Source organism: Falco rusticolus, chromosome 16 (assembly GCF_015220075.1).
Source record: "Falco rusticolus isolate bFalRus1 chromosome 16, bFalRus1.pri, whole genome shotgun sequence".
Classification (NCBI taxonomy): domain Eukaryota; kingdom Metazoa; phylum Chordata; class Aves; order Falconiformes; family Falconidae; genus Falco; species Falco rusticolus.
Window position 1 is genome coordinate 6,514,456 of NC_051202.1, and position 11,984 is coordinate 6,526,439.

General features: G+C 47.4%; 1 protein-coding gene across 2 annotated transcripts; it reads left to right on the forward strand.

Annotated features, from left to right (window-relative positions):
* Window positions 1-833: 833 nt before the first annotated feature.
* On the forward strand, window positions 834-11,984 carry LOC119158267. Of its 2 annotated transcripts, XM_037409995.1 has the most exons (6): window positions 834-5,465; window positions 6,051-6,290; window positions 7,175-7,331; window positions 8,441-8,570; window positions 9,259-9,453; window positions 9,608-11,984. In XM_037409995.1, exons 1-5 carry the CDS (start codon window positions 1,177-1,179, stop codon window positions 9,288-9,290), a joined length of 4,848 nt encoding a protein of 1,615 aa, XP_037265892.1. In that variant the 5' UTR covers window positions 834-1,176; the 3' UTR covers window positions 9,291-9,453; window positions 9,608-11,984. The 2 variants fall into 2 exon arrangements, with proteins under 2 accessions (XP_037265892.1, XP_037265891.1); XM_037409994.1 differs by lacking the exon at window positions 9,259-9,453.

Here is an 11,984-nt window from a genome sequence, read left to right on the forward strand (position 1 = left end):
CTGGTTCTCCAAATGACCGCAGAGAAGTTGTAATCTCCTCTTAAAGCACTGCACTTGGATGCCAACTTCAACGATTTAATCTGAAACAAAATGCTAAACCTCTGCTTTAACTTTGTCAAAAAATACAATTTAAATGCATGATCACTTTTTAGCTTTTACATACATTTATTTGCTGGCAGGTGCCTAAGTGAGAATGCTTCAAGTTTTTGGAGAAGAAAGTACACGGTTTGGAAATTTTACTTGGGAATGCCAACCTTGTGAAGGCAGACAGAAAAAAGTAAAATGTGTGGATAAAACAATAGCCATTTAAACTGTAGGTCTGCCTCTTTAAATGACAGTGTCTGCTTCTGATTTGAGAAGTTAAAAGTAGAGAAGTTTCTATGTCCTGTCCACTCTGTGTCACTTCTACAAACCAAACCAACGTTGTCTTGCCTGGTCACCCAGTGTGAATTGGAAAGCTTGTCACAGGACTGGGATGTTGGAGGAGGAAGAGTGGTTAAGGAGAGCCGGGTGAGGTGGCTCATTCAAGTATACATTAATTTTGCTTCGCTGTTAAAGAGCTATCAGCCCATCCTCAGGCAGCCTGAGGGTTTCATTCTCCCTGCATCTTTGGCTGTCATTTATATCCTTGTACAATTAAGATAAAGGGTTCCTCTCTGGCTGGTTAATGCTTTGTATCAGTGTGGCAGGAATTTGAAGTGTCATCCTTCATATGACACTGAATATAAACGGCAGAGGATCAGATTTATAGCAGCTGGCTCTAAGCATGGCAGTGCCAGAGCTGCTCATCCTCCCTCCTGCACAGTTCCGAATGGAGCCAGTGGCCGCTTAACTTTCCGCTTCCCCCTCAGCCTGTTGCAAAGTGCTGCTGCAAGCTGTTATAAGTTCATATACAACTGAATAGGTAACGGGTTTGTTTTCTGTTCATTAGGTGCCTCCAGGAATGAACATCGTGTCGGTGAAGAATTAGGCTTGAGATTTCCTGGAGAAGCCCAACCAAGAGCTGAGAGCAGCCCAGTGCCCAGCAAAGTGCTTTCCGTTACAGAAGATAACTCAGATGAGGTGACCTTTGATTTTCAGAGTCCTGCAGTTGATCCTACTAATGAAACGACAGCTGACTTCATTCCTCTCCACACAGAGGCCGCTGCAAAAAGAACAGCCGTGCTGCCTAAGGAGATGGTTAGAGACTTGGAGGTGCCTGAGCAACCACACTCAGAAGCAGCAGCTCTGAAACTCCAGGATGGACACACATTTCCTAGCAAGCTCTTGAGTAGCATAAGCATCCCTGTCTCCACACAAGGATCACAGGTTGCCACACGTCTGGAGCAACCAGACAGGTCACTACAAGGAAAAGGGGAAAATATTACTGAGGCTGGTTTCAGTCCTACCAGCACTAGTGCTGGGCTGCCTCAGCCCATATTCGGTGGAGGGACTCATCAAGACACTCCCAGGTTTACAGCTGTCTCTTCCATTCCTGGTATCAAGCAGACAGAGGTGCCAAGTCCTAAAACATCTCTTTTGGCTTCAACAGTAAATTTTCATCTTCCAAGAAAAGAAATAGCATCTGCATTTCCCACCAGAGTCAAGATTGCTCTTGAAAGTGCAAGGGTGGACTGGTTACCGACAGGACTGCCTGCCACTAGCAAAAGGCCAAAAGACACAAATGTACAAGTCCAGCCTGACAGCAAAGCTGGCGTGACACCTGCATACCTGAAGAAGACTCAGAGTATGGATGCTAAAGTTACAACTTCTGTGTTCCTACAAAAGCCAACTTCAGGGGACCTCAGTGCAGTCTATTCCAGAATGACGCAGACAAGTGCTATTCCATTCTCCCCTATTTTATCTCTGCAGCAAGAAACAACAGGCAGTAAAGCCAGAAACTCAACAGCAGCTGTAATATATGGTTCCAGACATCCAACCCAGTTGCCTGCTCTTCATACACTCCCACAAGGCAATGTGCATCCTTCTTCATTATTGATGCACCAGGAAGCTCTAGTTCATGACGACTCACTTCCATCTCCATTTCGAGGGCCCATTAGCACAACCGATAGACAACAGCCCTTTTCTTTGCCCCGGACTCTCAACTGTACTAAACACGTTTCCCAGGAAAACAACAGGAGCTCTCACGAAATTGCAGTTCTAGTTTTGCAAAGACATACTGATCGTCAGATAATGACAAGTAAACCTGAAAAATCCAGATCCCCCGAGAGCCCACAGGCTCCTGCTAATTTGCCCTCATTAGGCCAGTTATGGATTTCCACATTAGAACTTCCCCAAACGGCTAAAGAGCTAAAAGGAGCAACATCTGCACCCTTTCCGGCTACGTCTACCATTGAGAACGCAGCCCTTCAGCCTGTAAGCACTCCTGAGACTGTTCATGCAGGGCTTCAGCCACCAGGTACATCTTTTCCTACTTATGTTGGATTGCAGCTAATGGGCATCTCCACCTCTGCTGAGAAAGGACTTCACACAACAACTTCATCCACCTCTACTAGTTCTGGATCTCGGGTTCAAGGCATTTCTGTCCATCCTGTATCTCGGGAAGCCTTCCCTACGATGCTGCAGAGGAGCACAATGGAAGACTCCAAGAGAAAGGAAGTTCTCCCACAACAGATAAGCAAAACAGGGTCTTCCCCCCTGACTCCCCAAGCCAGCACAGTCTCCAGCCCCTCTGGACTGCATGACAACAGGAACCAGAAAGTTCCTTTTTACAGCCTTGCCCCTTCAGCCTCCCAGATCCAGCAAGCTGGCAGCCTGGCAGCTTCTGCTTCAAAACTGCCCTCACTCCATGCCCAGGGAAGCCCGTCCAGCTCGGTAACACCATATCCTGAACTAGCGGTGCCCAGTGTTGCGGCTGAGCTCCCAGCATATCTGGCACAAGCAGTGGTGCAGCAGTTTGGTATGACACATGATGCAGCTACCAAAAACCTCAGTGCTTTTAGAGGTGATCAATTTACAATGCTACCTTTGTCACCATACTTGTCCTTTCTGCTTAAAAGTACTAATGGCATGATATGCCTGCAGCCCATGCAAGATTCCTCTCTACCTAAAAAACTCCCAAATACCAGTGTTGGGGGTCTGGTTTCCATTCAGCAGATCCTGGCAGTGTCAAATTCTTCAGTGCTGGACCTTGCAAACTTAGAAAATCTGAGTCCTTCTAGCATAATTCTGGTTAAGCCTGTATTTATCCTTTTGCCCAGTGACAGACCAGACTTACAGATGGTGCCCTCTCCTGAGAGTGAAGATGACAACAAAACTGCCCTCTCGTTCACAAGCAAGCGAGATCTGAATTTGGGTACCCCTGAAAGCAGTCGTGATATCCCAATGAAAACTAGTTCCTCTTACCCCGTGAGCAAGTTTTTGAGGCCTGAAACTACTCTTCCTACTACATATAACCAACAAGCAGAGAAAACAAAAGTAACTTCTCAGCCAGTGCTAACTAATCCTAATCATACAGCCATCACTAGTTTGTTTCAAACTGTTACCTCAGTACCGAATCGTTTGCTGGAGCCGCGGGTGAGGATTAGCACTGCGGCGCAGGCTCTGCATCTGCACAGGCTGCCTGAAGAGATGCAGGTACCTGCTCCCAGTCCCCAAGATGCCGAGGGGACTGATTTGCTTTTACGTAACAATACGTTAGCGGAGCCTTTCACCTCTACTGTGCCACCATTAGTGATGTCTGCACAGCAGAGCCCCCATGTTGCCCCCAAAGCGTTTTTCACCACTGAAAAGCCACGTTCTTCTGTGTTTCCTGTACTGTCAGCAAAGGGCTTCCTGGATTTTCAAACGCCTGCCCAACCTCTGTTTACTGTCACAGGGACTGTAGATCAGGTTCAGCACGGTAAGAAACTAACGCTGCGAGCTACCAGCCATCACCAAGGCTTAGTGGCCACACCTTCCTCTGTCCGTGCACAGTGCGCAGACTGTTTGACCTTGCACTCGGCTAGAACCATAAAATACCCATTAAGGATGTTTACAAGCATCGTGCCATTGCAGTCCACATCACAACATCTCTTAAGTACCGAGTCATTTCAAAGGCTGCCATCAAGAGTTCAGTTTGTACCCAGTGCATCGTCAGCCTTCTCAACACGTCCAGCTGGAAGTGATTACAAAGATTCAGCAGCGGCCAGCACGGCCTGTTCAGGAGGAGGCGCTCTGTGTGCTAAAGCAACACGAACCCACACCACCTCTGTAAAACATGATCTTACTAAACATTTGGAATTTACTCCCATTGTGCCTAAGCCCTTTGTAATGACAGAAATACTGACAACAGCACCAGCACGTACTCCATTTTCAGCAAAGGTCCAAATGAAAACAACAGATTCTGTGAAACTTCTGGCTACAATTACCCATCCAAGGATGTATACCAGCTCTCCTGCGAGCCCACCTTCACCTGCATCTACACATGTTCCCCTGCTGTCAGCCACGAAACGGGACCAAATCCATCAAGCCCCAAGTAAACTGTTCTCACAGGCCAACTTGAGAGAAAATGCAAAGCCAACTGAAATCAGCACAAGTGCAAGAAAAATAGGAACTAGTAAATTCTTGGGAACAGGCATGTCTCTGTCAGCTGTGTTTAACACAAGGACGAAGCAAACCCCCACAGGGCATAAGGTTTTAACCCCAGTACAGCCATCTGTGTCTGCAGGATCTCTTGTTGCTCTTGAGAGAGAGCCTAAATTGACACAGAGCATGTCACGTTCTCCATTAGCAGTGACTTCTCTTTCTGCAGCTAAGAATGATTATATCACTGCTTCACTTACAAACAAAAAAGTGTTTCACCTGCCAACACCAACTATTCAATCTGATCCAAACTTGGCGCTGCCTACAGTTGCCGGAGTCAACAAGTCAACCGTGGTCTCTACACCAGTGGGGAAGAGTGAGGACCTGTTAGAGAAAGGAGATGCAGCCACCACTAGCCAGCTGTCTACTCGGGCACCAGCATCTTCACCACATCAGGCATCAGCGAGACGTCCTTTGGAGAAGGTGTCACTGGAAGATAACATTGAACGTGAGACCGGTCATTCCAGCCCTGACACTGTCATGCATGCCAGTGAGCCCTCGACAATAAAAGCATTTTCTATCTCTGCTAATAGGCTTGTAAATAAGGTTACTAATCAGTTAGCTGTCTTCAATAAAGTAGCTGCCAATGATGCTGAGATGCTTCTAGCCGGAGATCTAATCCAGTTCCTTCCAACCCCAGAGGTCCCCTCATATTCGTCCCAGAGTCTGGTAGCACTTACACCACAGGGGGATTCCTTGCTGGGTGTTGCAAACACTGGGCAGTCTGAGAGGCTGCTCTTGAACACAGAGGCAGAGGAGATGCTTAGAACAAACGAAGTAACAGAAGAAGCGGCTGAAGGCTTGGTAACTGTTCTAACCCTGCTGGATTCGGAGCCTAGTGCGCTGCTGAGTGAATCACATCAGAGGAGGGTTTTGCAGTCAGATGCTGCCATTCTGAATGGGTAATTATCTCGGCGTAGTTGCTGGTGTGTATTTATGCTGCATGATTTAAGGGGGGCGTGGAGGGGTGGGTGCTAATTTTCAAATTGCTCCATGGGCTCAGTAACATGGGTGTGCTGTGTTGTGGTTTTAAAAACACCTAGTTCATTCAGCAATGACCTCACATTTAATGAAAAAAAAAAAAAAAAAAAAGAGTCTTCTCACATTTTGGATATTAACGCTGTCATTCAGACCTAGTTTTCTTTTTCATAATAGCCTTCAGCTCTGCCTCTCCTCCCAAAAACAATCTATATGCAATTTTGCAAGTGATACTGCTTAAGTGATCGAATGCACTAGCAAGGAAGGTAGATATTCCCACACAGTAAGACCATTCCAAGTTCCCCTCAGTTCAAAAGATTTGACTGTGCAGAGGGGCAGGAGGTGGTTCTGGTCGTGGGAGGCTCTGTCATGCCACAGTCTACATGTTGTTCGTTTGTTTCAACTTGCTGTTTGGGTTCTCTGCGGAGACTCACCCTAATGCTGTTTTACTCCTAACAGGCTGTGGAGCCTGAGTTGGACCTGAGCTCTTCTTTGCTTTTTCCCTAAAGCCTTGCAGTTGTGAGTGATGACGTCTGTGGCTCCGGTAACTACACTGTGCAGATGAGCTTGCGCCCTGTTGCAGAAGCAAGCCCTGAGGTCGAAGGGTTGGCACCTTCCCAAGACACTTTCCTGGCTTTAGTCGCTGTGCAGAGTAACAGCAGCCAGCCCGTACTCCAGATCCGGTCGTGCTGCGTGACACCCTCTGCCAGCCCGGGGGCACCGGGCGCGATGTGCTGCCTGTTCCACAGGTCAGACACGGAGCTGCAGGGGTGGGTGTAGCTTCACACTGCTCTTTGAGGCCTGGCTGATCCTTAGAGGACCCTCTCTCTAGCCTGTGGCTGCAGTCTGATCTCTGGAGTACAGAGTAAGCTCAAAGCAGCGAGAACAAGTCTGAGAGTGCTGTTCCCTTAGCTGTCTTGTAATTAATACCAAGGGCTTGGTAAGACAAAGAACCCTCAGGGAAAAAGTCTCCCTTCACCCTTTGATTTATGTGAATAAGACATCTTGCTGCTCCACGCCATGCTGTCACAGATACCAGGTTTACAGCATCCTCCTGCACTTACTGCTAGGGGATGGTGCAGCCTGGAGCAGAGCAGTCCAAGGATGGGAGCCAGGCTCCTCCATGGGCCTCCATTTCCCCATCAGCATTTCACAGCTGTTCGTGCCTAACCTGACTGGATCGAGCACAGGGAAATCGGAAGATTGATTAGTTGGTGTTTGTACAGCCAGAGGGCATGAAATATGCATTAGAAGTGCTACACGTTATTGTCACCAGTAAAAGAGCTTTCTGATTTGCCCATATTAGCATCTCCCATAGGGGGAGATGCCCTCTGCAGTGCTTCTGAATTTGTCTGGGTTAAGGAATGATTATTGCACTACAGCAGCATTTGTGGTGGTTCTAGCGAAATCAGCCTCCAAGAAACAATTCTGCTGCTCTGGGACCGTGGCCTTCACAGCAGGGACAGGTACAGCCTGAGACCCTGACATTTTTTGGATTTTTGTTTAACTCTGACTCTGTAGATGCAGATACCTTGCTTAGAACTTGCGCAGACCTGTGTCAGCAGATCCCTCTCTCAACCCTTTAGTCAGGGAGAGCTGGAAATTGAAACTGTTTGCCATTTGTCCTTGTCAGGTTGCCATTTGAATGCAGACACATCCAATTACTGCAGAGCAGTAACTCTAGAGCTGCTAGCTTCACCATCCAGCTGTTCCAGATGCTGAATCACTCGGTGGCCTATTTGCACTGTGAGCTTAATGTCTGTCTGCATGGCCAAACAGGATGTGAACAGGTACGTGGAACGGGCCCCATCTCACTGGTCTAAGGAACTTTTGGAAAGATTTGGTGCTTCCAGCAAGTACAGTCAATTAAGTAAAGAATCTTAATGGTAGATTATAGAGCTCCACCTTCTTTCAGCTCATACAGTTCTTTCTTAATCCTCCTGCGTACTCTGTGTCTGCTAAAGCCTCAGCGGAATTTCTGCTCTCAATTAAGCTAACTGAGCTCACAATGGTTTATTTTCACTTTACGTGTAATCAGCATAAGAAGCGTATCAACAAATAAGCAAGTAGCAACCTTATAGGAGAATGGCAAGGTGAAGGCTCAGCAGAACTGTGTAATTTTGCATTGTAGAATTATGAGAAAGGGCTCAAATCTGTCTCTGTATTCGATTGTTCTGGGTCTGGGGTATAGCATTTTTCAGGCTTCCACAAGCTTGGAGGGCTCAGGGATAAGGCTTCTGTGAAACACTTGGCATGGTGTCTCCTACTTAGCCATAGACCATGCTGTGGATTTAAAAGACACAGCACTACAGAAGTCATGCAAAGAAGTGTTTGAGAGGGATCTAGAAGAGACATTCATGAAAGTTTAAGTGGTTGAGGTGCACAGTAGAGCTAGAAAAGATCCAAAATTCAGCTGGTCAGGCTTTTAAGAAGCCTTGGCAGGAATTAGAAAATCAGTTGTATGGGCACATGAAGGATACATCTGCACCTCGCGTATGCCCTGCTTGCTCTGGCAGTACTTCCTGGCCTGGAGGCGCAGCTGTTGGCCCTAAAAAGAGAGTTGGACCCTCTGGGAAAGAACTTAGCCACCTCCTGTAACAAAGTCACCGCATCAGGATCATCCCATATTTGGTCAATCCTTTTGTTAAAAGTCTGGAGGATGAGTTAATGATATGAAATGATAGCAGTAGTTGCTAATCACTAGGGAAAAGGAATTAGGGAATAGAGATTTACATATGGGCTGGTCCAAGCATTTTTCTGAGGACACCTTACTTTTTCTGAGGACACCTGCTGCCATCAGCACTGTGGTTGCTGCAGACTGTCCACAGTCACTAGAGCAGGAGGTTCTGTTCAGGCGCTGCCAGTATGCTTTCAGATGTTCTTCATGTGTCTTTCCCAGGACTGCTTTGAAAGTGTGGAGCCACTTATCCAGCCAAGTGACAGGAACACCTATGGAAACCTGCACAACCTGATCTCGTTTGGTCCAGTTTTGAGAATGAAGAACAGGTTTCTATATAAACCTGTGGAAGGTGGGTCTCCTGGTTTTGCTCCTCTGTCTCTTGCAGGAGCTTCTGTTTGACTTTTCCTGCTCTAAGAAAAACAGCACACTTGTAACAACTTTCTTGACAGCCATTTGGTATGACTAGGTGATATCCCAACAATATCCTCACCTTTGTTGTGGCCTTCCAAAATCCCAAACATGATGGTTAATCAATATCAGATCTGATAAATTTTCATACAGGAGACACAGCCAAATGCATCCTCTACAGGAAGTGAAGCTTTAGAAGGAGGAAAAGGGCGAAAAATTAGGCTGAATGTCTCTGAGAAGAATTTTCCTGCATGTTGTAGTATTTTGGTGAAACATGTTGACTGAGGATGAGCAATGTCATTAAAATAATTGTGAGAAGTATTCACTAACTCTTTCTTTCAAGTGGCTGGGTTTTAGGTGGCTTGAGATAGGAGTCACCAAGGTATAAGGGCCTCCTTTTAAATATTTTTTTCTGTTAGTTTTGCAGCTTTTAGAATGAAAGAGCGATGCAGTCTTTTCTTTTCTTTTCTTTTTTTTTTTTTTTTTTTTTTCACTGAGCTTAGGGAAGAGTCCGGTTATTTAGAAGTAGTTATCTGGTACAGCAGGGAAACACTTAATTTAGGAACATTAGGTGCAGAATGAGGCTGGCCATGAGTCAGGAGTGTTTTCTTTTTTCTTTCTGTTCATAGGTGAAATACAGCAGCTGGTTAATGTTAATTAGATGTTGTCCAGCTATTAGAAAGGAATGACGCTGAACGTGGTACATCATGAGCATGAGAGACTTCTTAAATCCACTGGCACCATCCCTGAGAGTCACCTAACTTCTTATGTCTTTACTTGTTTATGCAAAGAATATTTACTGCTGGGATCTTATGGCAAAGAAGGTAGTGTGTTTGGAAAGGCACTACCCTATGGAAAGAGACTTTGCCCTACCTGCTTGGCATGCTATAAAGATGAATGGGAGTTTAACCTTCTTTTTCTTCTCCCTCCCTGTCGTAACGCTGTTCACTGCTTGATTACTTCTTTGTTTATTTCCAGGTCCTGATTCTGCCATGCTGGTACCCATTTTGCTGGGATCTCTTACTGGCTTTGCTGTCCTGGGCAGTGCTTTCATAAGCCTTTGGCTGCACCACAGGCAGAAAACCAAAAACATAGGCTGTCCACAACTCGGAGAAATCCATGGCCTGTGAACTACAAGCAACTGACTGGTCCTGCAGATCCCATGCCACTGCTGCTACAACGATCAGAAAAGCAATTGATTTTGCTTTGCACACTATTGTTTTGTAGAGCTTCTGCCGACCCAGGGAGCAAGACATCCAATCTCCGCTTTAAGCTTGTCTCTCCTTCCTTTCTTTTGTTCTGCATGAGCGAGTCCACAAACTGCGGAGTAGAGAAAGAATTGTAGTAGTGGTCCAGCTGTAAGGGAGAGCAGAGCTTAAAATGCAGCGTGTGCAAGCACCAGCACACTGTTCACAGAAATGGGACAGCAGACGGAAATCAGGGTGCAGAAGAACCATGTAAAATAGAGCAGTGTAGGCTAGAGCCATGCCATCAAGGAGAATAGGTTGTTAGGAAAACTGACAAAACCCAAGTTTATTGATTGGAATGTGGACAGGACCCAAAAGCTCCAGAGATCCAGCCTCTCAGCTTTACAGCTTTTCTCAGCTGAAGGAGCTGAGTCCCTTTATCCTCACGTTACTATTTTCTCTTTGTCAGTGGAAGCAAGTTTCCACTAACTGTTGGTAAAATCCACGTAGTGGGAGAAAGTTAGGAATGCAAAAGCATTGTCCATAAGGCTAAATTTGAGAGCGCATAAAAATAACTCACCATATTTAACTTACAGGTCCAGTTTCTTTACTGTTGATGCCAGAACACAAGCAGGAAAGGGGCCACAGCCAGAGCCCCTCGTGTCAAAGGCAACAGGGAAGGAGCCTGCACTTCCTCCTGGATCGATCTGCCTCCAAGAATTTCTTCAGATCTGATACATAGCTAAAAATCCCAGGTCAAGCCTCAACAACAAATACCCTTCAGAAATACTAATTATTTTCTGTATTGCAGTGGTGCTGAGGAAACCAGCACCACGTTGTGGCTGACATTGACTTACCTACAGCGATGGTACCTGTGCTAAGCCCTTAAAGACGTACGTGCACGAGACCCAGACGAGTGTCGTTAAACCCTTCTTACAGCTGGGGAGTCAAGGCACAAAGCAAATAAAAGTGTGTGGGCATCAATACTCTGATGCAGCCAGGAGGGAATTCGGCTTTCCTGTGCCCTGACCTGCTCTTTAACCAAAGGACTGTTCTCTTTCCTGAAATAAGTTTGTAAACAGCGTCTCGGAGACTGACAGGACAGGTTCTGTATGGAATAGCAGCGAAAGGAATAACAACGTAAAAAGCCGTGCTGCTTTTGGCACTGCAGTGCACCTGAAATGCAGCCACATGGGAAGCAGCTTCCTAGAACCACAAACAGAAGCGCTTTGTGGCTCTGAAGGAGCCTGGCACGGTGGCCAGGTACAGTGTGGGCAGAGCGGGGCCGCAGCTGGGCCACCGCAGCTGGCACGATGGGGGCCATGGCTGCGGGGGGAGTGGGGGTCGGCCGCCGCCTTGGCAATGAGAGTTGGCAACTGTCCTCGGGGGCAGGTCAGGAGCAGGACCAACAGCCTTTGTGGGGACAGTAGTCAGGCACCTCAGGGAAGGGGTGTTGAGCATCTGTCCCGCAGTGGGGCGACACACTCAGGCGTCTCAGGGTGAGGGGGTTCAGGGTCATCAGGGCAGGGGTGATCAGCAAGCACCCCAGAGAGGGGCCAGCGGCAGCATTTTGCCACGTTTTTGGGGTGAATAAACCAGATAGACTGCTGTGCTGGCTGCTGCGGTATGGCTGCCTTCCACTTTGCAGATGGTTTGTTGGTGCTGTAAAGCTTTTGAATGTCCCAGCAGAATTTTCGTCGCCGTCTGGCATGCTTTCCAGCTCTGCAGCGGCTGGGGTGGGACACGCCAGCCAAGGAGCCAGCAGCACAGCTGGTGGCACACGGCTGGCTGTGGCAGCCAGAGCCAGGTTTGTCTGGGCGATGTTGGGTCCGTCAGCGCAGGGGCTCTCGGGGCTGTCAGTGCCCCGGCTACGGGCAGCGTGTGGCTTTTCAAGTGTTTCTCTGACCACCTTCCTATGTGCGTGATGTCAGCTTTCGGGTTCCTGATGAGGAACGAATTGATGAACTTGCTTTTCACACCATTGCCAGGCATGTGCCAGGGGAAAGGATCCATCCAGTTAATCGACTGCTTCCAGCAGTCAGAGACCGGAGGGTAGAGCCTCTGCTGCAGGCTGACCTGTCGGTCCTGTGACAAGGCCCTGAGCCGTCAGGAGGTGGCAGAGGTGCAGCTGCTTTTTCGGAAGGAAATAAACCGATGCTTGCGCGTAA

Excerpts from the sequence above, each read along its gene's own strand:
- LOC119158267 (XM_037409994.1), top strand. The coding sequence starts at position 1,177 with ATGGTTAGAGACTTGGAGGTGCCTGAGCAACCACACTCAGAAGCAGCA. Across the intron at positions 6,291-7,174 it reads ATGTGCTGCCTGTTCCACAG|GTTGCCATTTGAATGCAGAC; the intron begins GTCAGACACGGA and ends TGTCCTTGTCAG. Across the intron at positions 8,571-9,607 it reads TCTATATAAACCTGTGGAAG|GTCCTGATTCTGCCATGCTG; the intron begins GTGGGTCTCCTG and ends GTTTATTTCCAG.